Genomic DNA, 25,981 nt, shown 5'->3' with positions numbered 1-25,981 from the left:
CCTTCCAGCACACCCATCAGGACAGAAAGCAAACTATATCTGTCTTGCACAGCTTTCAGCAAAGATAAATCACCGATGACTTCATGAAACGGAAGGCATATCCAATTACAGCAGTTCATGAATTTAGTCACTGCTGTGTCCTGCTGGTACAGGCCCTTTTTGTCTGGGTTGATTTTAAATCATTGTCATTTATACTTAGGATAATTTGGGTAGTACAAGGTTTGTAATACAAGCTGCAAGTCCTGACATTCACTTGTTGCTATTAACAGTTGCTTTCACTGTTAAAAAACAAACAAACAAGCCATTTTTACTGAGCTGAGCTCTTTCAAAGCTGAAACTGGCCATTTGTTTATTTTTAACAGTTTTTGACAGAGTTATTAAACTGTAGTGCTCTACTCTCAGAAGAGCACAACTTTGCTGTGCCAGTTCAATAACAACATGAATGTCTTAATTTATCAGAAAAGCTTCAAATATAACAGTGTAAGTGCATTTTGCACTTGAGTGCTCACTGCTATTAAGACAGAACAATTCAAGTGTCCTCCTCCCCCCGCCCACCCCATGTGCAACAAGGGACAAAACTGGGAGTTAAAAATTATACTTTATTAGTGTAGCTCCATTGACTGAATCCTAGAATCCTAGAATTATCTAGGTTGGAAAAGACCTTGAGATGAAGGCAACATAGCCCCTGGGGCAGTGGTTTTCCTCTGTGGTTTAGGTGCACAGTTTTTCTCTTGGAAGGGTGATCTGTTGAAGACCTCATGTGTGTGCCTGGCTTTAGTAACAATACAGGAGCTTGCTTTTCTTTATACCCTCCTATCAAGACAAAAGGTGAGGTTGAGCAGCACTGCATTCAAGAGACCAAAGAAGTGGCAGTGTTTTACTGAGCAATTAAGGCTTTTATTAACATTACACATGAAACTACTTGGTTTAAAGTTGAATTATGTACTTTAGCTTAGGAAAATCCGCAAAGTGCTTTGTACTGTAATTAAAAAAAATAAAATCTAAAAGACCTCATATTTTTCGTTCTCAACATGATTTTGCTCGTGTGAGGGGTAGCTAACAAGTACACTCTCTAGGCCTATTACTGGCCAGGAGGAACTTTATTACAGCTATCCAGATCTCACCTCACGTGGGTAGCAAGTACGCAGCTTTTTCAATCCTGTGAGCATGCAGGCTGAATCAGATGTCAAACACTGCCAAAAACCATCGCTGTGCTTCTCCTGAACAATCTGGGAATGCTTCCCAGAGAAGTTAACAGGACCTTGGCAATGCTTGCAGGCAGGCAGCTTGCCTGGGCTCCTTGGGTTCCCTGCTGTGTCTGTGGAAAAAGGCTCGGGCAGCCCAGGATCCCCAGTCAAGCATCCATCCTGCTCCTGATTTCTGGTGAAACCAGCCAAATCCCCCTGCCATAAACACCATGGACAGTGCTCTGCATGGATCCTTGCATCACATCTAGGGCCTGGCACCAAAACCCTCACTCCTGAGCAAGCCTATTGAGCAGGCAGGGCACAGGCAGATGGAAACTCCAGTATTTACTTGAAGTTAAAATTAATTTTTACACAAGAAAGCAGTAACAGAGGCCAAGGGAAAGTCTGCACCATGGTTAGCTAGGTGAACACATCTAGCATCCTCTTCCATTTTGGCGTCAAAACACACACAGGTCTTACGCGACATCATCATGGAATCCCTGAACGGAATGGAATCCAAGGACGGTTTGAGTGATCAGTATCATGAATGACACACCCCTATCAGCCTGCATCTCCTGAGAGAAAAGCAGGCTCATCTGGGATGAAATCAGGGTGCAATATGACAAGCAATACGAGCTTCACTGCTTGACAAAGACAAGTGTTTCAGGAAAAGCCTGCAACAAGGAAACTGCCTCCTTCGGTTAAAGGTCCAACCCAGCCACTGGCTGCAATTCAGCTCATGGACATTAATGCTTCTAGTTCATCAGCAATCCTGAACTTTGCCTCAGAGAGGGCCACAAACGGTAGCGCTCTCAGCTGAACAACCACCTGGCTTCACATCTCATCTTCAGATCTCCAGTGGGCTGTGGCAATTGCCATGCCTGACACCACTGGAGGTCAGAAAAGTGAAGAGGGTCCATCTGGCTTAATTTCCTCCCTTTGTTCTTGAATTAAGTTCCAAAGGAAGGTGATAACCCACACCACAGAAGTGATTCAGCTCTTTTATAGCATTTAGTGGTTCACCAACCAAAGCCACAAGAACAAGGTCCTCAGGAGAAAGCTGTGTCACTGTCCTGTTCCCATGAGCATCTCTGCTGTTTTTTCCTTCTGCTGCTTACTGACAGATTGCAGACCTTGATAGCTCTGCTCCTTTACAACAAGAAAGCTCCCCAAAGCAGTATGTGACCAGGACACATACTGACTGGCACAGTTGTTGTGGTTTAACCCAGCCGGCAGCCAAACACCACACAGCCGTTCGCTCCCCCTCCCTCCCTGGGATGGGGGAAAGAAACGGGAAAGACAACAGTCCAGGACTGATAATGAAAATGGAAAGATCTGTGACTCCAACTTCCCTTTACACTAGAGGAAGAATGAGTGAACACATCAAAGCAAATGGAGGGAAAACCCTCCACACCAATCAATGATGCCATAAAACTTTGTTATCAGGTCAACCCATCCCCCCCTGCTTTGAAATCTCTGAGGACCTTATGGATTCTGCTGTTCTTAATTCATCACTGTGTGTTTGATCCCTTGTACTGCTCGATTAACCTGACACCCCTTTTTTGAGAGCACTTCTACATGACCTTCTCTGAGTGCTCCCCTTGGTTTTGAACATTTTATGCTCAGAGACACCAAGTCTACGGTTCCCCTTTTCACCGTAGGCAGCTGGACCAGAGCAGGGAGGAGAGCTCAGCACTGCAGCTACTGATGTAGGATCTGATACAGAAGCTGATAAAGCCATAAACACAACAAGAGGACACACCAGCGTAGAGTCTTCCTCCTATAAATGTGTTCACATTAAAAAAAAGCAGTATCACAGTTTCTATAATAAAAATTAATGGACTAAAATAACCATTCTAGAAACTTTCCTTTAAGGAACACCATCTCTGTAAAAACATACAATGGTTTTGAAATTTCAGCTGAGAAAATACATTAACTAGTATAAAGCAACAGAAAAGGTGAAAGAAACAGTCTGAGGACCGATTTATTTTTCCATTGCTCACTCGATATATTAATGACCTTTGTATTTCATAAAATAAGGTGTTTTTTTTTGGTAGGAAGTGCTCATACACAGTGCATTAGTGAAAAGACACAAAGCAAAAGCTGTGTCTCCACAGTATCTGGATTAGCTCCCCGGATGAGAAGTTCACAGCATCTTAAGGATTACTTAAACATTTAGCTATGGAAACCTACAACTATATTGCATAAAGCTATCTGCCCTAACTTAGCAATTCTCTCCTTTCAGGCCAACTGTAATCTTAGCAAGCTGGTGAACAACATGCTCACATTTAAGTTTTAAAGTTTTTCTCCATTACAAGAATGAGTGGCATCTGGTTTTACTTTTTTGAAAAAGGGCAATCTACAATTCTACCGTGATTACGAAGTCCTGTAAACTAAAGGATCTTGTCTTGAACATGGTGGTGCCCAAGTTATATGCCTTCCAATTATTATTTTTTCAAATATAGGAGCCACATAAAGGAGTCTTTGAACAGGTAAGGAAAGAGATCCTGCATTAGCAGATAAGAAGAGAGCCCTTTGGGTTGAGGCAGTTGTGGGGCGTGATTGTGTCTGGTTTTTGAAAGTAAAAGTGGCATGCCACTTCATACTGCTTCAAGCCACTTGACTTTGGACACTTCACAGTCATGACAGCACACGGATTTATACCAGACCACCCATGGTAAAGCAGCCCAAGGTGTGGATTTACAGCACTTTGAAAATACCAAATTAAGCATCAGCATGCACATCCACTCTGTAGAGAATAAAAAGGTAAGTGCCTTGCATTGGCAGGCAAATTTACCACTGCAATTCTGACCAGGTATGAGCAAGCACTCAGATAACCTTGTAAATTCATTGTGTATCTACACTTTTGTGTACCTTATGATTAGCTTTCAACATACTCTGTTCTTGATGTTACCTGTCCCACCTAATGTCAAGCAGAAAATGTACTTCAAAACTTTTTATGCAGCACTGCTTAGGTGCACAGACTAAACCACTGCCTGCTGTTTTAGTCCAAGAGTACTGTAAACTTAGGGTAGGATCTTCACATCAGGCAAACTACAGTGAGACTAAATCCATCCCAAGTCAGTTCACAGCTGATGAGTTATGTCAGTATGAGTTATCCTTACTCTTATTTACACATAACAGTCAACTGAGTTAAGAACATCATTATATCCAATTCAAGGTTTTTCACATGTGAAAAGGGCTCAAGTTAACTCTGCAGGCAAGCAAGCCCAGTGCTGTTCCTTGGTTTCGGATGGGGCAGTTGGACTGAACTCCCCAGCTTAGCACAGTAAGCCCATACAAACTACAGAGCCCATGGCATGGCATCTATTTCAATTTGGAATACCAAAATCAGCAAAATCACAAGAAACTTCATTTTACTTGGATGTAAACCAGTATCTGACCTCCAAAAGCCATCATGAATATGTACACGAGCACTTGGTTTCTGAAGGTTTTACTTACTTGTATTTTAACAGCAGCCACTGAACAAACCACAGTCCTACAAGGATCATGCCGTTAATTTCACAAATAGAAAAGGCCCATTGCACCCGATCAAAACGATCAAAAAATGCATCTGGTAGGGGAGGCTGCACCTCCTTGGGAGGCACTCTTTCATGAACAACTGAGATAGTCACTGTGGTAAAGATGAAACAAAAAAGTGCATAAATAAAAGCCAGGAAAGTCTTCCCCCATTCCATGGGATACTGTGAGCGCTCTGGCTCTGGCATGGGGATCTTTATCATCTCCTTCTTATACCCATTTGGCACCCCATTCAGCTTCATTTTACTACTAAAGCCATTTTCATGTGTGGTGTTGCTCATGCTGATGCGGATGTGCCCATTGATGTGCCCATTTTTGTGAGCCTCAATGTGATGAGCCATTTTTAAGGTCTCAATCATGTGCAATAGCCGCTGTCCACTGTCGGAAGACACCCGGGAAAGAGGTGTCTTCTTGAAATCCTCCTCCGTCAGGTTGATCAAATCCTGCCCAGTGAAGCTCTTCAACGGCTCACAATATTCTGGCACAGCATTTTCTGTTAGCCAATTTGTCACCTCTTCGGGTGACCACAACACCACTTCTTTCATCTCGCCAGGCAGCTGGAACGCAGTCTCACATTGATTTTTAAATTGGGCAGCAGTCACTGTGACTCCAGTGCATCAGAAAGCTCTTCCTTGGCTTCATCTTGTCCGAGGAAGCAGTTTGGCAAGAGACAAGTCTCTGTCTCTAACCATCGGATGTGAGCACCCAGGCACCGTGAAAAGTGCAAGAAATGGTTCACTTCATATTCACATTGGCATTCTTCTTCCTGTGGAGGAAGGGGGAAAATGTAATTAAGAGAGTATTTACCAAAAGTTTGCATTTCATGTTCAAAGACAAAATTTCTCCAAAATAGCCAGATTCAGGCCTGGAAAAGATTAATCAATTTGAGTGCTAGCACTTGTACACACCCCTGTCCCTTCTGAGCTTGCTACCGGCTACTCAAGAGCATTAACAATTTTGTATTAAAAACACTGCTTTGCAGCTGTGGGAAGGACTCCTTTTTGCTCCGTATTTGTGAAGTTTTCTATTACTGTTCAGTTCTGGTCCATAACTAGTACCCAACCCCCTCTTAAAATCATAATACTAACAGATCTAAGGATTTACAGAGCAAATGATCACGTCACAAACTTTCTTTTCCCCCACCACCCACTGGTATCTTATCAAACGCATCGCACCTAGTTACTGAATGATATGCCTGGCTTCTGTTCTGCAAGGAAAAAACAAGTCTAGTGTACCACAAATGCTTTTCTACAAGTCAGCAACAAAAATGATGTAGATAAAGCAAAGCTATATGGTCTGAAAAAGTGTCAGAAGGAAAATCAATGCCCAAACAGACTATGCTGAAAATAAATGGAAGCATTTTAGTTTACAGAGCAGATGTTTAGCAGCTCTTCAAGGTAAATCTTATGGTTTCCATGGTACACTGCTAGAATTCAGAAGTCTGCAGTAAGCTACAAATGAAATAGTAGAAAAATAGTGGATGAAAAGCTTGACAAATGGGCCCATGTGAACTGAATGAGGTTCAACAAGTGCAGGGTGCCGCACCTGGGTTGGGGCAATCCCTGACACGAGTACAGACTGGGAGAAGAACTCACTGAGAGCAGCCCTGTAGAGAAAGAGTTGGGAGTTTTAGGGGACAAAGCTCAACATGAGGCAGCAGTGCATGCTTGCAGCCACGAAGGGCAACTGTGGGAGGGGAGATTTAGATTAGATGCTAGGAGGAAATTCTTCCCTCAGAGGGTGGTGAGGCACTGGCACAGGTTGCCCAGAGAGGAGGTTGTGGATGCCCCATCCCTGGACTTGTTTAAGGCCAGGTTGAACAAGGCCCTGAGCAACCTGATCTAGTGGGTGGTGTCTGCCTATGGCTGGGGCTTGGAACCAGAGGTCTCTGAGGTTCCTCCCAACACGAGCTCTATGACTCCATGAAAAATGAAGGGGGGAGGAGGGGGGAGGTTGGAAAAAAAGGAACTGTGTAAAAAATTTCTACATCCAGTTAATTAGAAAAAATAGCAAGCTTGGAAAAGCTGTTCAATTACAAAATTTACAGTAAAACAGATGTTACTTGCTAGAATCTCTTACTGCATTTCTAAGACATGGGCAGCAAAATCCTCAGCACGATGCAACGATGACGCAGCAGCGTATACCAACAGCAAATGCCCAGAAGTGAAATATTTATACAAAACACAGTCCTCTCGAGAGCAGAGAAGAAAACACTGAGTACTCCTATCATCAGCTTGCCATCCCACTGACCAAGCCTGCCAGGCTTCCTTCCCAACTATTTGATTTTGCTCCCATTTTATCCAAGTCTCTCCTGCAGAAGACCACGGTATCATAAACACCAAGTGACCTAAAGAAAGTAACGGCACAGGAAAAAACTGCTTTGCGTTTTCAGAAGTCATATCATGCCTTTATCAGCTTAAAGAGTATTTTTAGCTTCTTACGAACTACCAGAGTATGTTTGTGTTTTGTCACATGGAGCTTTGACTCAGGGAAAACAAAATCTATAATACTGGCAAGATTTGAAAATAAAAGGTGCAAAACAGATACAGACCTATGTTCCTTTGCAAAACTCCACTATGCAGCATATAAACCTATTTTTTGACCTACTACGTCTTAATTGAGCAAGAAATGTAAGACTTAAAAAAAAAAAAAAAAAAAAAACTTTCTCTGTGGAAACACCTAGGTCTGATGATGAATAGAAGAAAAAGCTTTGGACAAAGGACTCACAACACTTTGGGTACACCACCTCTAACTTAGTGCTCATGCCAGGCACGTGCATGAAATATGTGAAGCAAACAGGGATGAAGATAAATATTCTCCATTGCGAATACCATGCTATTTTAAGACACAGGAAGAAAGGATACAGCTCTATTTTCCTTCTTTCTTTTTACAATGGAATGGTACTGAGAAAGGCTTTAGACACAGATCACTTCATTATTCAAGTTGTGTTTAGCAAATCGGTGTTTAGTTACAGAGCTCTGAATGCGGAAAACCAGGATTGATTGAATTATGCAAGTTAACCCACATTACGAACTCTGACAAGACTTTTACCAAAGGAGTAGCTCAGCTCTCCACTGCACCAGTCTGTGTTGTACTCAATGTACTCACATTATTGTGGGGCACACAAAATCCTGGATCCAGTAACAGCAGCAGCACAAAGCTCGAGCATGAACCCGTACCCTTACTCCCTGCTGAGCACCAGAAAATGCTCAGCATCAACCCCCCAACTAATACTGACAGACTTCTCTATAGCAGTCCAGGTGCTGATTGTTTTTGAGGGGGGTATCATTTATGTGACACTCTTGATATGGCAGTAAGAGCCTAAGTTACTCATGTTTGCATCCAGTTATAACACCTTGGCTCTGTCCTGCAGCAGGATGTCATTTCCCTGTGCCACTGAACAGCTACATCAACTGCCACTGCAAGTTTTACTTAGAAATTCAGCACGGATTTGGGGTTGTTGAAGCACTCTGCACACACCACAAGGTGGGGCAATATTAAGGCTTATTAATTTTAAAAAGCTGGAGGGACTGCAATCTAGTTTCCCAAACACTCAGAAAGCTACAAAGAAGGAAAGAGCATCTTGAACTATTATCATCCTTACACACGGCCTTTCTGTCCAGCCCTTGACAACACATTGCAAGCCTCCTGCTTGCTAAAGGATCCCTCACATGATTATTACAATGCAAAAGAACTGTATTTATTGCCATTCAAGAAAACACAGCCAACCTTCAAATTACATCTCATTACTTATTATACATTCATCTCTTCTCACCTGGGCAGAACGAGTAGATTTTAAGACGATTTCTACATGGAGTCTAAAAATTAAAATCTGTTGCCAGCTGCAAATGCTGCTCTGATGCTAGAACAAAAAACATAATATGCTCCTATGATACCTGGCCTGGCAGCTTTATGAGAAATGTGTGTGCCTTGCAGTTAAACTGTGGGAATTTGCAATATTGGTTTAAAAACAACAAACAAACAAAAAAGCATACAATCAATTCAGAAACCTGTATATGCTTTATTCTTTAAGCTCACCATCAATACTGCCTTTAAGAGATACCCTGCAGAAGAATAAAGATTGCTCAAATCCTTTGTTTGTGTCGTTACAGAGCATAAAAGCATTTTTCCTAAGAGATTATATTGGCTGTAAAAACAAAGAATCCTATCTCATATACACACAGACATACACTTTCATCCCTGTTAGAAATCCAGGTCTCGCCCTCTGCAGACACACAGACACTGACACCATCAGGATCCACAAGGAGTGAAGGAGCAGAAATCCTCAGACCTCACAGATGATGGTTCTGGGAGCACAGGTTCAGCACCCACTGGGTGGGATCCCTGCCTGCTGCTGTCACATCATGGGTGAGTAAATCACTATCGAGCAGCTTCTGTAAAGTTGGAGTAATTGATACTCACAGGAGGAAGGCTGAGAGGAAAGAGAATACTCTGCTGAGGACACAGACCATGGACTCATTTTGAAAGTTAAAAGAAGGAAGAACAGCTAAAAGTTCTAATCAACGTTTATCATTCAAGCCTTCATTTCATAGCTTGTCTAACAGAGGACGAGTAGGCAAAAAAACTTACCAACAACTTTACCAAATTACCAAAAACTTTACCAACAACTCCCAGCCTGTCACATTGAAAATACCTCCCATTTTCAATCATGCATTTCTGAAAGCTCAATCAGATAAGGTTTGCAGAAGCAAGTCAGGAGACTAACAGCCCTTGCTGTCCCCACTGCTTCCACGTAACACTTCTCCTGTCCACAAAAGGTGCAGATGGGCATCGGCGGCTGCAGGGCCACGTCCATGGGCTCAGGCATGCAAGATGACCAGCACACACCCACGCCTTCCCAGCTCTGACATGGGCTGTGAGCTCAGGCCAGGCAACTAAAACGCTCCTTCCATCTGCAGCAGATCTGCTTCATTAAGGAGCCTGTATCTGATAACAAATTATAAATAAGAATGTGATTATCATAATAATGCTGATTGCATCATCAGCATAATGACACGGGACAAAACGAGTCTCTCAAAACACCCATCACAAGACTGAGCAAGATGAAGTAACTTGAGCAAGGTCTCCAGTCCCCACCTTCTCATGTTTACACAACTTTTCCTCCATATTCCCAGTGAATATTGAAGTCCTAATTCAAAACCTTCAGATACTTTTCCATTTTCACGACGGGAAGCACTGCAAGTGAAGTATCTCCCCCCACCACTTCAACCTGGCTATACAGAGGTTGCAATACCATAACCGTGGCTACGCTAGGTTGTGCAAGTAGTTGAGAGGGCACTGGTAAAACCTCACAGAATAAGATCTCTTCTCTTTTGCATCGTTTTTAGGAGATGCAGTTGAGTATTAGAGTTGAACTGGGGAGCATTTACCTCTTTGATTAAAGAACAGGATCTTCCTGCAATCAAATCAGCAGCTGACTATACCTCTGTACTTGACCTGGTGGCCAAGGTGCAGAAAAACCTGCAATTTTCTGTCTCTAGGTCTGGTTGGAGGATAACTAAGCACTCATGTTGGGTATCACAATTTCAATTTTAGTTTCAAAGACTGCCAGCTGACTGCCGAGCAAGTGACGGACATCCCTGGGAAGGCAGACTCTGTGGGGGATGGCTGCACGGTCCAGAGAGTAGTCATCTCCTTCCCAAAGCTGGCTTGCTCCCTCTTACCTCTAAACTCACAGCAAATAATAATAATAATAACAATAATAAAAAACATTACTTCTCATCGTTAACACTGATGAGACAAAAACAGCAGAAAAAGACCAACAGTTGTTCATCCCTGATCTCCTGAAGCCTTCTGAAACCCAACTGAAGAAAGCCGTGGGTAGAAGTAGGTAGTAAAAAGGGAATAGCAGTATTTACAGGAAGGGAGGGATGGTGTTGGAAAAGGTGAAGCTAGATCAGTCTTCCCAAATGAAATCATGCCTTCCTCATGTTTGCACAGTGCTTTTACTCTCTAAGCGAGGACCTTTGCTGCCAAGGCAACAGTCACTATAGAAATCAGTGAAATAACCAGCCATTTCAGAAACTGCAACTAGCTCCAAGGAGCCGAGATTTTCAAACCCTTCACATGCAGTAGGTGCATTTTAGTTGCAAAACTGTGTATCATCCCTAAACTTCTCTGAAAAGTTGAAATGATAAAGCCATTAGCAAACAGCATTGTTAAAACAAGCAATGTCTGGGGATAAGTAAGCACTGTGTGAAGGCAAAATAATGAAATATTCTCCGCTGAAAAATAATACTGAGATACACATCCATGATGTGTGCACACAAGCAAGCAGAAGAAAATCAAGTGCTGTAATGACTGAAGTTTTAATGCTTTAGAAAGCAATACATAGGTGAATTCCAAAAAAAACACCAGTGAGCAAAGTTACACAGACACCAAATAATCCAGATGAAAGTTGGCAACTCTCATCCTGCAGTTTCACAGCACGAAACAAACTGTTCATAACAGCAGGGTGTGAGTCACGTCTGCAGTCACCTCTCTACAGGAATTTTGTCATCACTGACAGTAATGTCCCACACCTCTGTAACTGGATGTCCTGTACCTGCAAAGTGCCTCTGTATGCCAATCGGCAAAGAAAAATTTGTCTGCCACAAATTATGCGCTGAATATCACTAAGAAGAGCTCTCAATGTGCTGAATTGTCTCCCTCTTTCTGAGATGTCCTTGCCTCCAAACCAGAGAGTGCCCCTTGCACGAGGCTACACTACTGACAAGCAAGAGACTTTTGGCATTTTAGAATGTTACAATAAAATTGGCTTTGTGCTGTAAATACAAATATTTGCCAATAGAAGATACCTGTAAATATAAAATCAAGGCACAGAAGGGTACACGAGTTTCACAGAGCTCTGAGGTTTCCAAGGTCAGTCCCAGAAGGAAAACACTGTCCCTGGACACAGAGCCAAAGCAAGCAAATTGCTATTATGAAAAGAAGGCCGGGATCAGTCTACGAAGCAACTCCCACATACCCTGAATAGCTACTTACACAGCCTCAGAGAGAGGGAATTGCCTGCACACTACGTAAATCCTCAAGCAGCCCATTTTCTCCTAAATTACTCTATGGGAAGGAAAACAAACAAACAAACATACATATACATACATACATACACATACATATATATACATATATATATATTTCCCAACCTAATTTAAAAAAGCAGAGCAATTAAGATTCACTTACAGGCAGGGATCTCAGCGTAACAGCTCCGAACTCAACCCCTGAGCTCAGTAGCAAGGATTTCAAAAGGAAAGTACTTGCACTGAATCCAAATAACCAAACAACTTATCTTCAGGTAAGAAACACTACTAGTGAATATCTTCCAGCCTGTTACAAAACACATCACCTATATAGTGTCCATATATAGGTATATACATACATACATATACCCACACTGTGCTAGATCACAGAGACAACTTTTTCCTCCAAAGCTGATGAACAGGGAAGTCTTGCCCTTTGCTTCTTCATAGCCCTAAATCTCTTTGCTCAACTTTATTCCTCCTCCTCTTTCTTTCTTCTGCTGTGAAGTAGTTATGGAAACTAGCAAACACTCACAAGAGGGTTTCACCTGACCAGCAATTTCATTATCTGAGCAGTTACTAAGCAGGGCTTTTGTTTTGGTACTACGGAAATCCTGTTTTGAGTGATGCAGGGGTGGAAAGGATGGGGTGGGGAGGGTAGGTCCCGGATTTGGTTTAAGTTTTGCAGAATTATTTCAGACCAAAAAGCCTCCTTACAGAAATGAGACAGGCAACAGGACCAGAATGCCAGCTGGCACCTGCAGGAACAGCCAGGGGCTTTCCACCTATCACAAGGCTGATTCAAATGTAGCTGTCATTTCATACTAACATGCCACAGTCCTGATGTCTGAATTCTGAAGTAAAGCCACACCTGCAGTAGAAGTGGTATTAACTTTTTTTTGAACAGCTCCAAAAGGAAACCTACCCCCTTCCAACCCTGCCCCCCCCACCCTGCATGCTTGTAGTTCTATGCAAGGAAGAGGCAAAGAGCAGCCTCCCCAAATAGTCACTTTGCACTGGAAAAACAAAACAACTTACATTCAACATCTAAGAACTCAATTTTGCAACTCTGTTCTTGAGAAAAAGTGGTTTTGTTCTATTTCAGCCCTCTACCTGCAAAGGGGTACATGAAAATACTAGCAGATTGTCACGGATACTACAGGTAAGTCTAGCTTTCACAAAATCACAAAAACACTGTGATCCTTAATTCTTCAGCAAAGCCTTCTATAGCAGTATTCAAGCCACCCACTACACCCGTCAATTCTATGCTACAGAAGATCAAAGCCCTCACAGACCCCATGCCATGCACTGGACTCAAACCTGGCATATGTGCTCTCAGGACAGAAGCAACCGTAAGTATTGCTGGATCTACACTCGGGCAGCAGCAGGCTCTGGCCCTCGTCTCCAGAGCAGCTAAGCACACATCCACGTTACAATCTACGGATCTGGGTCAGGCAGAGAAAGGGCAGAGCTAGAAATAGAGCCCCATGTCCTCACGCAACCTCTGAGCTAACTCCATTGCTAAAACGCACGAAACGATACTTGCCTTCCTCTTGACACTATCCAAACCTCCTTTTTGTTTATATAGAGACAATAGAAGACCTTGGAGGGAAAACAGGTAAAACACTAAAGGAGGCAGAAAAAGCATAATTTCCCCACAAGGCATAGAAATGAGCAGAGCATGGAACAGGGCAGAATGATGGAAATAAGAAGGTAAGAAGGAAGAGAGACAAAATACTTGTGATGTATTTTGTATTTTGATTTGGTTAACCAAGCTGAGGTGGTTTGGATTGGCTTTTTTTTTTTTTTTTTTTGGCCTACTTTGAATACCTAAAAGTCATTCCTTGTTAGAGAGCCAGATTTGTGGTGAGCCTCTAGGAATTCAAGTAGTTGCAAGAATTTGAAAATAAATAAATAAATAAAAGTGCACCACACATCAGAAAGGGAAAAAGGGAAGTTTTGCCTAGGAAAACTCAGAACAGTCATGTGACTGATGGCAATGTGCCTCTAAAATGCATACTCCAGCATCTTTTGTAGAATGAAAACCAGTGGAAAGTACAGCAAAAATAGAGCCTCACTGCACTGAAGGCTTAAATCAACTGTCAAATTTGTTAACATTTGGGTTTGTTATTGGCCATGTACTAGACGGCATTCCAGACCACAACAGTTGCTTCCTCCAAACTGCCTTTCCCTGACTTAAAACTAGTCTAGAAACCTAGCCTAGAATAATATGTTTTTATATTCCATTAGAAATATAAATATTTTATTTCAAATATAATACTTTTGAAGTCCAGCAGAACAAAACCAGATCAAAAAGACTCTAAGCCCCAAGAGCAGAAGTAAAAGTATCAGTATATCTTTGTGCAAGATGCTGTTCTCTGCATTTCAGCTGTTACTATTCACAAGCCCACCCAAAAGGTACACCATCAACATAATCCATTTTCAGTGCTGTTACCTTTGTAAAACAATTTTTGGGCTTGTCTTTATTAACTTAGTTTCAGATAACAGATACTAATCCCTGGTCTGAAAGAAATATATATATATATACACACACACATATATATTCAACATCATTTCTGGCATTTTCTAGCCTGATGTTTGGACACATATTCCTTCTCTATCCAGTAATAACCTGTTCAGGGTTGCACCTACAGCAGATGCTTAAATATGGAAAACATCTCTGTAGGCAGGAGAGGAAGACTGTTCCTTCTCAGCTGGCCTAAAACAACCAGAAACCTGGGAAAGGCTAGTAAAAAAAGGCATTTTTAATTGCCAACAAGTTACTGGTATATAATCTTAACAATGGGAACTTGTCTTGCTAGAGCCAGACCTACTGTAAATTCACAAAAACTGCCCTGGCATCTTCCTTTTGCGGTTAATGCTACAAGCAAGGAAAGTATCCCACAGCTCACTTGCCAAATTTCAGCCATATTCCTTACTGTCTTCGCTGCCAGTCACATCGATGCCAAATCTCCTGATCAGCCACTATCTGCATTCAGCTCAATGGCAAAACCACATTCATGTTCATTCAGCAAACCCCAGTGCATCTGGAGAGATGAATCTCTCCCCGCCCAAGCTGGGCCGTGCACCATCTCTTCCTTCGAAAGCAAGGAGTGCCAGAAAGGGAGAGCAGCTCACACCAGCTGTGTTCCCTGCTTTAAGGGTCCCTGTCTTTATTAAATAAAATGCAGTTAAACACAGGATTCTTGTTGGGTATTTCAGGACTGCTGCTGCTACCAAACATGACATGCTATGCAACAGATACTTGAGACTTTAGAAACCAGAGATATTCCTCCCCCATCACTGCCAAGTAGCTTTCTCTCTGCATTGGACTCGACTGTCCATACACCATTGCTACCAATCTAAGGTAGCAATCTAATCCATCCTCCCACACCAGTGCACTGGGATGACCTTACTTAAGTCTTCTTTACAACAATTCAGCATCAAAACCCCAAAAAACGAAACATACAACCTTCCTCCCTAAAATGTTAACTGTTCTTAACTTTTTTAATTGCCACATATTTTAAAAGCACAAAATGATACTTAAAAACACTTTTTTCAGCACTGGCAGCATGGAAGCAAGTGCGTGTGCTACAAGGTATCACTCAAACAATTGCCAAGACAACCAGCTTGAAAGTACTGACAGAGGTTCAAAGTCCACAAAACACACATTTTTTTTTCAGATGAACTTTTCAGCATATTTTCAAAGTTACAATCAACTCCAGTCACCAAAAAGGAACACAGAGAGAGAAGGAAAAATAAGAAACTTGCATCTTGTTATCTAACTGTTCTGGAAATCGTATTTCAACAGACTGAAAGCCTCAGAAGTAAGTTCCTCCTGCAGACATCAAATTACCTCTCTCTTTCCCAACCACAGCACCACACTAGGGGTATAGGAAACACGGCTGCATGGCGTTTTCCTAGCCCGTCTCAATGCCCCACCAGGCATCAAGACAGGCTTTGCACTTCTACAGTGATGGCTGCCTAACAGATTCACACACTGACCTGGGAGGTTTTGAATGCTTCAGTGAAAAAGTCATCTGGAATTCCAGCCAAGCAAGGGAAGAGAACCTACACTCTGAGTACTGGTTAAATACTAGTAGCTTGTATTAATTTCATGGGAATCATACATTACAAAACAGTATTTAATGAAAGTAGTATTTAAGCTCAGACTCGCTCACCACCACCCCCCCCCAACAGATCAGCACCCACAACCATCAAACTGCTCCAAAGCAGCTTGAAACAGAGAGCCAAGCTTCTTCTGCAGTTAGTTCACACTTCACAAAGAGAACTGATTAAAAATACCTAAGACAGATAGCTGTCTCGAGATGGTCAGTCACACAACACCTCTCTCCTGCCACAGAAAGGATGGAGGGATCATGTCCAGACTGCTGTGATCAGCAACTAGCATGAGCGTGCACCCACTAGCGAACTTTGCTAACTAGGCTAAACATTTTAAATTTAGCCAAAAGAAGGCAAACTGAGCAGTTTGCTATGAAATGTATGATAAAACCCTTAATAACCTGCCTCCTTTCGTTAAACTGTGCACTCAGAGTGAAGAGTTAACGTCTCGCAGCACAGCACTAGACGTAACGTTATTTCCATGATCCACCACCACGTAAGTGCCTCCGGACTACATCACGGTGTACATGCTTTACCAAGCTGGCAGCTGTAGCTCCCTGAGTTTTGCTGTGCAGTGCTTTCCACCTATGCACTGCTTGCAGTGAACAAATCCAATTGCTTGGACAATTTCAGTTGGTTTAGAGACTGAAAAAGCTGCATGCACCCTTGAAAAGAACAAAATCAGCATTCCTTGCTGGCTGTGCAGAAGTAGACATGTGAATTAACCATTAAATCAATTACGGGATGCCTGTCACTCCAAGAGGATCACTGCAGAAACAGTGCTTGCCTGCAAAAACCCATTCTGGACTTCACAGCCCAAAAGAGACCCTCTATTACAAATTATCAGGAAGCACATAATAAGGAGAACAAGACCTGCATAACTACAGCAGCAAAAGAACGGCAGAAACCCAGGAAGATGAACCCAAATAACTGACAGTGAAAGAAACGAGAGAGGGAGAGGAGGAAGAATTTGTGGTCACATGGATGCCATAGCTTTCTGCAGGCAGATGGGTGAAGCTCAGATTAGCAAGGTATTAATGAAAGCAAGCCAGTAACACAAGCAAGGTGCAGCCCAAAAATAGAGGAACTCTGACCTGCCTTGCTGAGCGGAGGGGATGCTCCCCTCTCCCGGGCAGGTCAGGGCCGACTGCAAAGCAGGCTGACTTGTGGGAAAGGAAGGGAGATAGCAAGAAAAGCAAGGCAGAGTTGGAAACAGCCTCAGCAACACAGCAGCACAAGCCAAAAGATGAACAGCAGAGGAGATAAGGCAGCAGCCATGTTGGAGAGAGCAATGTTCCTTCAGCAGCAAGATGCAAAAGGCACAGTGGAATAAGCCCTTCGCTTAGGTGAACAATCAGAGGATGCACTCAGTAGAGATGTCCAACAGGATGGAATATCCCTGCTGCACGCCTCAGCAAGCGAGCAGAACAAGAGAATAATAATTACACTGATGCTTCCAAAGCACAGAGTCCTACCAGAGCAGTCCAGGCGTTATGTTACTGCAGAAGCTCACCTGGCAAGGAGCCCTCAAGAGAGGGGTGCGGCAGCGGCAGGCTGCCAGCGGAGCACCAGCCTGCAGCCACCTCCGCGATGCCATCAGCCCTTTGGGGGACCTCTGGCAAGATGCCGACGAGAGCAGGGCCTGGAGGGAGGCATCACCAACTCAGCAAGCATCGACCTGAGTCACATCCCGTGCCTCTGCCTGTTCTTCCTGCCAATCCCACGTTTGGCCAGACTGACTCCACAAGACTACTCCTTGAACCATGCTCTGGCATGCATCTTTCAGGTAGAGCTAGCATGCGAAAAGGACGTTTTTAAGATCTTGTAAAGCTGATAAAATATGGCATTTTAAAAAGCAGTCATAAAAAAAATAATCTCCTGTGCAGAAAGATGATGAAAATTCACGAGCAGTCCTCTGGCATTGCCAGTACTTCTCATGCGAGCCGTACAGACCTTTCAAAAGCTGACCAGACTACTAATGAAAAAAGTGTACTGCTTTGGAAGTGATAAGATCAGGTACTGTAAAGTCCTCATACCAAGAGATATTAAACCATCACAGTATTTGCATCTGGGGTTTGTTCAAGGGCTGGTGGTTTTTTTTGGTTTGGGTGGTTTTTATGGGGGTGAGGGTGGAGCTGCACTTGCAAAGATTGCACAGAACATAAATGCATACGAAATTTGCTTTTAAAAGCAAGTATATTATTATCTGTCCTTAGGCACTCCAAAACCTCCACTGGCTCTGAAAATACTTACATTGACAAACACTTAATGTGGGCAAGGAGATGAAAGTATCACAGCATAAATCCTGATGAAATATGCATCTCACCCCAAATCGTACCACAACAGCATTGGAAAAAAAAAAAAAAAAAGTCTTATTACAGGTTTTATTTCACGTCACCAGTGAAACAATGCAGGCACTTGATTTAATTTGATTCTGATTCTGAGAAAAAACAGTGCCAATCTGAATCATTCCTTGGCAGCCAAATTACAAAATCCTGGCAGCATCTCAGAGTCAGAGTACAGGGTACCACTGACAAAAGCAGGATGGCACCTCTGGGCTCACCATTCAATGCTTCGGTACACAGTCGCTCACCACAAGGACCTTACAGCAATGGCCCAAGAGTAAAACACCATCTTCCATTGGGTACAGGCGAACAGCAAACACAACGAATGGCACGTGAACCACACCAGTCCATTCGCAGCACTGGCACGCAACCAAACTTGTCTCACTTACATGTAAGATTCGCTGTGCACAGCACCGTGCGAGTCAAGAGTTAAGGGCAATCGCTGATCCTGGGCCATGAAAGCCAGCGGCTACAGCAGACCAAGAGGATACAGCGTTCTGTCTGTCTTGACTGGATTTCTTGCCCTGCCCAGAGGGCACAATGAGATCTACAGGAGATGGGTTGTGAAGAGCAGCACTGAAGGCTCTCCTCGCTTTCTGGATGAGTAATGAGGAAGGATAATGTTTAGAAAGCATCAAGATATCCTGGGAAAGTGTGGCATGAGTAGCATGGAGGAGAGCACCATTGAACAGAGCACTGTGCCAGGACAAAATCAGGAAACTTGTATTTCACTACTTCAATAAAAGTTTTTGCCAAGTAACCAACTTCCTTGTGCTCTTCGTTAAATAAGTTATGAAGGGCAGGCAAAGATGTAAAAATATAAATGGCTACACTTACATAAGCAGTAGGCACTGATACTGTAAATGCTGCAGAAACCATTGATGGCAACGAGACTTATGTCCCCTAACAGAGGGCACAAACCTTGGGGTCAGTTAGCAGGTAAGGGAGTTTTATACTAACAACTGTTGTGTTTTGATTCACCTTCATGATCCACCCTGAAACAGATACATAAAAAATTGCAGAAATCTCTCTGCTCCAGATACTATTCAAAGGGCACAGCAGCTTTAAAACTACTGGTGGCTGGCACCTCCCAGATCTCTCATGAAAACTAACTGCATCTCTACTTAGAAACAGCCTTTCACCTTCAAAGTTAGAACTTGGGCTAAAGTGTTTTCAGACCGTCTTTTTACCACTACGTATTTGCAAAGCAGACTTTGAGGTGGCTTTGAACTGGCAGCCAAACAAATGACTTCAGGATGAAGACTGTGCTAAGCTGTACAAGCAGCATCCCTGGGACAGGACACAATGTACAAAGATCCAAGCCAGCACGTGTGCAAGTCTTTAAGGGACCCCATGCTACTCTTTCCCTCCATACAGGGCTATAAAGAACAGCAGGTCCCTGCTGCAGCTCCAGAAATAGCAGGTCTGCCCAAAGCATGGGGAAAACCCCAAGCCACACAATCAGCCTGCGGCTGCCTCCTCCCTCATTATTCACAGGCTCAACAGAACTGAAAGTCATCTTCATACCCTAAGAGATTTCTGAGTATACGCTTTCATATGGAGAGCCAAAAAAAAAAAAAAAAAAAAAAAGAAAACCCCAACTTTTGCTTACCTACTTTGAAAGGGACTTTTAAACAGGAACTCCTTCTTATTTCAAAACATGATTCAAAGCTTTATGTAAAGTCAGATTTATTGGTACAGACCCATGGTTCATCAGAAGAGCGAACTGTACTGTATTACACTGGAATCTAACAAAATCAGGAAGAAAGACAGTATCCATCCTAAACTGAGCCCTAAACAAAGCGTGTGCTCATGCCCACTGTAGATTTTTCCTAACTTTTCTTTGAATCAACAGTAGCATCCACTTGTTCTTCCCTCCTTTCCCCATCCTCTGCAGCTTGTTTCAGACCTAGGTGTCATTACCTCCCCAAGCGAGCAGCCCAAGCTCCAGATTAAAGGTCAATAGGCTTGTGAGAAAAAAGAGGATGCTAAAACTAGGGCAGTGCAGAACCATCACCTAAGAGAGAAGGCAGAATATTTTAGACAACTTTGTGACCAACAGTAGAAACAGCCCAGCCCAGCCCAGCCATTCTCAGCCAACACCACCAGCCACCTTCTCCTTCCCACCATTCAAGGGTTTTCAAAAGAAGGAGAACCAACCCGAAAGCATCTTGAGCACTGTAAATAAATTATGTCCCTGTTCGTCAATTAGCTCAGACTGCATTGAAATGAAAGCCACGGCAGGCTCTGTAATCACTCAACATAAACTCCTCTGACATCACTCCTGCACTGATGGTTCAATTATGTCCACGAAGACTGTTACAGAACATTAAACATCAACAAAAGTCTAAGCCTGTGTTACTTTTTTCACATATAAATCTGAGTGGATTTAGTTTCAAGTAATCTGGAATTATTGCATCAGTTCTTTTCCCACCTTTCCCTCACAAGTAGAAAAAAAACAGGCTACTGCATACCCAGAAAGTGTTTGCAAATAGTCCCTTTGCTAAAGAGACAGACTTTTCTTATACGGGGAGATATTTTTATCAATTAAATATATTTATGGTTTGGGAGAGGGTTGTTTATATAAGCTTAGTAGCTCAAAACAGGGGCAAAATGTTCTCCTGTGCTGTGAGGAATTACTCTAGCCTCCCTGGAAAAGCTTTTTTCATTTAACTAAAATCCAGTCCCTTGCAAACAGTTGGAGATTCAAAAAGCATGAGCTGTGCAAGGAGAACCATGAAAACAAAGAAACTCTAATGCAGACGAAAGTTGCTTTGAGTTCTCATTTTGAATTTGCAAGATGATTTCCTCTTCAGTGCTTACCAGGACCAGAGATACCCACAGCATCTGAAGCAGCTCCCCATTCTCCCTCTGCAACCGCACTAACGCAAGAAGTTTCTTGAGGCTTGCCCAAGTCAGATCTTTGCTATTCTAACCTAAATACTGTACAAACACATGCAGAGGGCTGAACAATGCCATGATTTTGCTAAGGGTTTGGGCAGGGTGTGACTAGTTTTGAACAGAAAAGCCAGTGTCCCCAGAGAAAAGCACATGTCTGGGATTAAAAGAAAAAAATAATAAAAACACACAATTCAAAACACAGGAGTTATAAATTATTTGATTTAAAAAAAAAAAAAAAAAAAAAGATTCAGAAATTGAAATCAAAGAGGCACCAAAATTAAGTAGCTGGTGCGGTCTTCCTAGTAAATCCTCCTCATCCTGACTGCTTAATACCACCAATCTCAAAGCTTTCTCGCTATTAATAAACTGGGTTTAACTGAGTTAAACCTCCTGTTTTTTTAAAAATTAACTAACTATAACAACATCAGCATCCTTACTGATAAAAAAAAATTGCTTGCCTGCTAAAGGCATCCTTTCAATTTACAAGAAAACAGTATTATATGTATTGCTGGAACCAAGTAATTTTTTACTGCTGGTTATGGGAAGCTGCCCACTACCAAGGGAGAAAGCATCCTTCATCATTTTGAAGTTTAACTGATAATAACTAAACACTTGCCTCCAGAATTAACCTGGAGACTTAAGCTTCAGTTCTTAAAATTCACTTTTGAACACAGAACTGCAATTTCACAATTCAAAAGGTCAAATTTGACTAGATACAGAATTTCACTATGCTCTAGAAAGGCTTTTGTCTACTGCCATATATAAAAGGCCTCCTGAAAAGAGTAAGTGCTATTTTTCTTCAAGTCATTTGCCCAGGCAAAGTGCTATGTTACAGGTTTTCTGGTCTAAATATTATATAGCTAAATGTTATCTAGTTCTGTTGAAATAAATGCTGTTTTTCCCCCATGTTATGTGCAGGGAGCACTTGGTGCAGCACACTTGCTGAACCAAGCAACTGAAATGCCCCTGAATATCTCCTCCTTAATTTGGCACGTAACAGGGCATTTCATGGGTTATTGAGACGTGGCTGGGAGTGTTCCAACAGCAGGAACTCTGCTGAACCGAAGAGCAGCTTGAGAAATCACACTGTTTTTGAGACCAACAAAGAGTAAAACAAACAAGCAACTAACAACAACAACAAAAACACACTCACCAAAAAAAAAAGCATCAGAAAGCAAACTTTCTAGCAAAGAAAACTGTTAGATTGGCTTTTGCCCCTGGTTTAGGAAAGGCAGTGCAAAATATATCCAGACAAAGTTACGAGAACCATAGATAACTGCAAGGACTGGTAATAAACACAGAGTGAAGAGCTGCCGACATAATGGCTGCTTCCTAAAAAGCAATGCTTAAGAAGTATGCAATCTACAACGCACAATATATTTACCAGTGGATAGTCTGCTGATTAGCTTCTACCCAACACTTCACATAACTAATGCAAAATAAAGGCTCTTAAAGGTATACCAAGCAAGTATGATACCAAGCAAAACACATTTGGTAAATGAAATTAAGGCCCCAGCACTTTTCATGTGTTTTAAAAACTACTCAGATAAACCAAACCACCTCCGTGAACTATCAGAATACGAACGCTTCAAACAGCAAAGTGAACCTCCGTAAGACTTCGCTCTTAACTTGCGTCAGCTATTCTGAATGAGCTGGGCCCCAGCTAGGAACAGCAGTATGCACCCTGTAGCTCTGATTTTACCCCAAGTTGACATTACCAATGTCAGCATTCAAGCTGCTCACCTGGACTCAGCTCCAGCCCCAGCACACCTGAGCTCAGGTTACCTGTTCCAGCAGAGCTAAACAATCCTTCTCTTGCAGGCACCCAGATTCCACCCCTCTCCCCCCCCGGCCTTGCACTCCCACCTTCCTCTCTTGTGCTTGCGTGACTGCGTGGTGGAAAACTCCTTTTTTCCTGGCTCAGTTTGCTGCTGGGCGAGGCAGCTCAACCAGCTCCCTGCGCAGTCACACGAGCAGAAGCAAGCCCTTTCGGTGGCAGCAGTGAGTTGTCGGAACAGCTCGGCTGTACATTGTATATGTTGAAACCACAGCTCAAGTTTCCTAACCATCCTTTCTATTTTTAACTGGAGTCATTTCCCCCATCGTCTCTGCCATGCGGGCAGCTGCAGAGCAGCTGGAGACAACTGAGCACTCCTTCAGGCCAGTTTTCCTGGCAAACAATACGTATGGCCCCGCGGCAAGCACACAAGGGACAGTGGATATACTCTCAAGTGTTATCCCAGAACACGCAGCTCAAGATAGCAGAAACTGGGCTTTCTTCCCTTCCCCTGTCTTCCAGGTCCTGTGTCCAAGACAGCTGTTAGTAAACACCAAGCGTAGCTACCTGCTTATCCAAAGGACTTATCCAAGCACTCTCCTGGCCTCCTGTTGCAGCTCACATAAACCAGATGAAATCCTGATGGGCACCTCTTGTTCCTAAAAGTCAAAGGAGAAAGGTGCGCATATTAATTCAGAGGTGCTGGAGACTCGCTTGGTAGGGGGACATGTGAACATGTGGCAAAGCGGGGAGCGAGGGACTTTTCTCCTTTGTGAAGCAGCTCACAAGGCAGCCACAGTCCCAGCAAGGAGGTAACCCTACGTTTAAATTCATCTCCTCCTCCAAACAGCCGGTATCACGCACAACACACGCAAACAGTGACCCCAGAATTCTCCCCTCACGTGGTGGGACAGCTTTAAAAAGACCTGCTTTAAAAGGACAGCATGCAGCCACCCTATAAAGTTAGCCTAGCAAATAGGGTACTTTCTTGTGCAGCAAGAGCAGTTTTGAACCTTTGCAGCTGATGGAAAGCCGGGATACAGAGCACAGGCTGTGCAAGGTGTTTAGCCATGTGGAACAGCATGGAGCAGGCTTTTAGCTTTGGGTTGTTTTTAAGTGAGGCCCAAGTTTCTGAGCTGGGCTTTGAGAAGTCTTACTAGGACCAAGTGGAGAAAAGCAGAAATCTCCTTGATTTCTCCAGACTGATCCTTGGCACAGGAGAGCTAGGTTGTGAGCTCAACACCTGAAAGGGACACAGCTTGGGGAGTGTGAGGAAAATCTCCCATGTTGATGCACAGAGCTTCAGAGCTTAGTTGTGAGCTTGCAGCCCTGCTTTTGAATGCAGGCAACTAGAACAGCCTAAGTCCTTCCTGAACTAAACCCTCTTCCTTTCATTCTAGCAGCTGCAAACATCGCAAAGGAGGCTACTTTTACTCTCCTCCACATGATGTGTTTTCATATGTTACGTACTGCCAATACTTCAAGTTATTTGATCAAAATAAGCTTACTGGAAATGTGATCAATCAGATTTAAAGCAAATGCAGACAAAACTCAATAGATAAGTAGTAACAAATGCGCTGAAGAAATCTCTTTCTTAAATGCATGCAAAACAGAAGTCAGAGAAGACTCCAGTGTGGAGTTGAGCATGGCAAGGCACAGCACCTTCACAGCTCAAAGTAATACATTCAAAGCGTAGTTCACCTGGATTCCAGGAAACAAAGCCACTCATCAAATCAGCTGATCAGCCATTAGCCCATTTAAAATTAAGCTTCATTAATGAGTCACAGTACTCATGGGCAGCTGAGAAATGCCACTGTGGCAGAAGCTGATGGGATTCATCAGCTGCCATGCAGCTGCTCTTGCCAGAGCAGAGAAACCCTGCCATGAGCACAGCAGCCCACTTCCAGGCCAGTAGGTTCGAGAACCTGCTCCCCACTATCCGTAACAGCAACAGGCACAGAGCACTTCAGCGTTTGTGGATAACGTTTGATACCATTTGCTGCAAAACTCTTCATGGCCTCAAGCTGTTTCAACAAACGGAGTGAAACGCTGATTTCCCTCTACACCCAAACCTGTAGAGCGCTCATTTCTTGCTCATGTGACATAAAAACATTGCCCACCTATGGCTCTCACAAGCACAACAGCAATGGATGAACTAATCTGACTGAGAAGCCTGGCATACTGTGGTGTCGTCCCCCCCAGCCCCCCGTCTCCCTCTCCTCGTATCAGTTTTAGATGCTCCCACAGGCAAGGGCTGTATTCTGTGTGCATACTTAACTCCCCTGCGCTATAACCAGTACAAAAAACATGCCAGCAAGCAACCCACAAGCTAAATAAAGAACTGCAAATAACTTCACTTACCTCCTGGAAAAGGGAATTTTAGGGATGAGAAACCTCTTTAGCAGTGTTTACAAGTACTAGGACCTTTTGTTAATGATTTACTCGACAGTGCTGTAAGCTGGTAATTGATAAGAACATGTTTTGTCATCGTCTGCCTTCCTGCCTTAGTCTGCACAACCAAATCAACCTCACAAATGAGGTAGGCGCAGTATCACTTGAGGTTTTTAACAGAAAAGAATGCCTCAAAGCTTGCTTATCCCATCCTAGTTTAAAGGTACAGTATATATGTATGTGTGTGTATGTGTATATATGTACATGTATATATATATATATATATATATATATGCACACCAAAAAAATCAATGCCCAATTCATCACTATAAATCTATTAGAAAGCTTACAGATTAAAGCCTTCCGACCGAAAGAGGTTTAAGATGAGAAGGGGTGGTTATGTCACAAACATAAATAGGATCATCCACTGTGGAAAGACTCGGTATCCATTTAAGACACAGCTTACGGATAAAATTATATTCCTCTTCCAACTCTCCAGGAGGAGATCTGTGGTTTGCCAGGACTCGCCGTGTCCCTCCCTCCGCCCAAGCCCAGGGCCACCCTCCTTTACAGCCCAAACATTCAAGCTTGGGGGCGGCAGGCCCTGCCTCTTGTTACACCCAGCTGCTAACAAATCCCGTGAAGAGCCTACGGTACATTCCTGCTCTTATTTTGTCATAC

At 43.0% G+C, this 25,981-nt stretch overlaps 1 protein-coding gene across 10 annotated transcripts in view; it reads right to left on the bottom strand.

Moving 5' to 3' along the window:
- The window catches only part of SGMS1 (sphingomyelin synthase 1), a 93,619-nt gene that overhangs the window by 10,889 nt on the left and 56,749 nt on the right, over positions 1-25,981 (bottom strand). For 4 of the 10 annotated variants that reach the window (XM_035330752.1, XM_035330750.1, XM_035330753.1 and 1 more), the window contains 2 exons: positions 23,477-23,568; positions 4,650-5,493 (listed from right to left, as the gene is read on the bottom strand). In XM_035330752.1, coding sequence (XP_035186643.1) covers positions 4,650-5,272 — 623 coding nt within the window. In that variant the 5' untranslated portion in view covers positions 5,273-5,493; positions 23,477-23,568. Of the gene's footprint in view, positions 1-4,649; positions 5,494-5,855; positions 5,935-11,545; positions 11,631-11,927; positions 12,108-22,902; positions 23,011-23,476; positions 23,569-25,981 lie in introns of those variants that run through there. The other 6 variants (XM_035330754.1, XM_035330756.1, XM_035330759.1 and 3 more) reach the window with 6 other exon arrangements.

The sequence above is a fragment of the Oxyura jamaicensis genome, chromosome 6, assembly GCF_011077185.1.
Source record: "Oxyura jamaicensis isolate SHBP4307 breed ruddy duck chromosome 6, BPBGC_Ojam_1.0, whole genome shotgun sequence".
NCBI classification, from domain to species: Eukaryota; Metazoa; Chordata; class Aves; order Anseriformes; family Anatidae; genus Oxyura; species Oxyura jamaicensis.
This window is presented reverse-complemented; position numbering and strand designations above follow the sequence as displayed.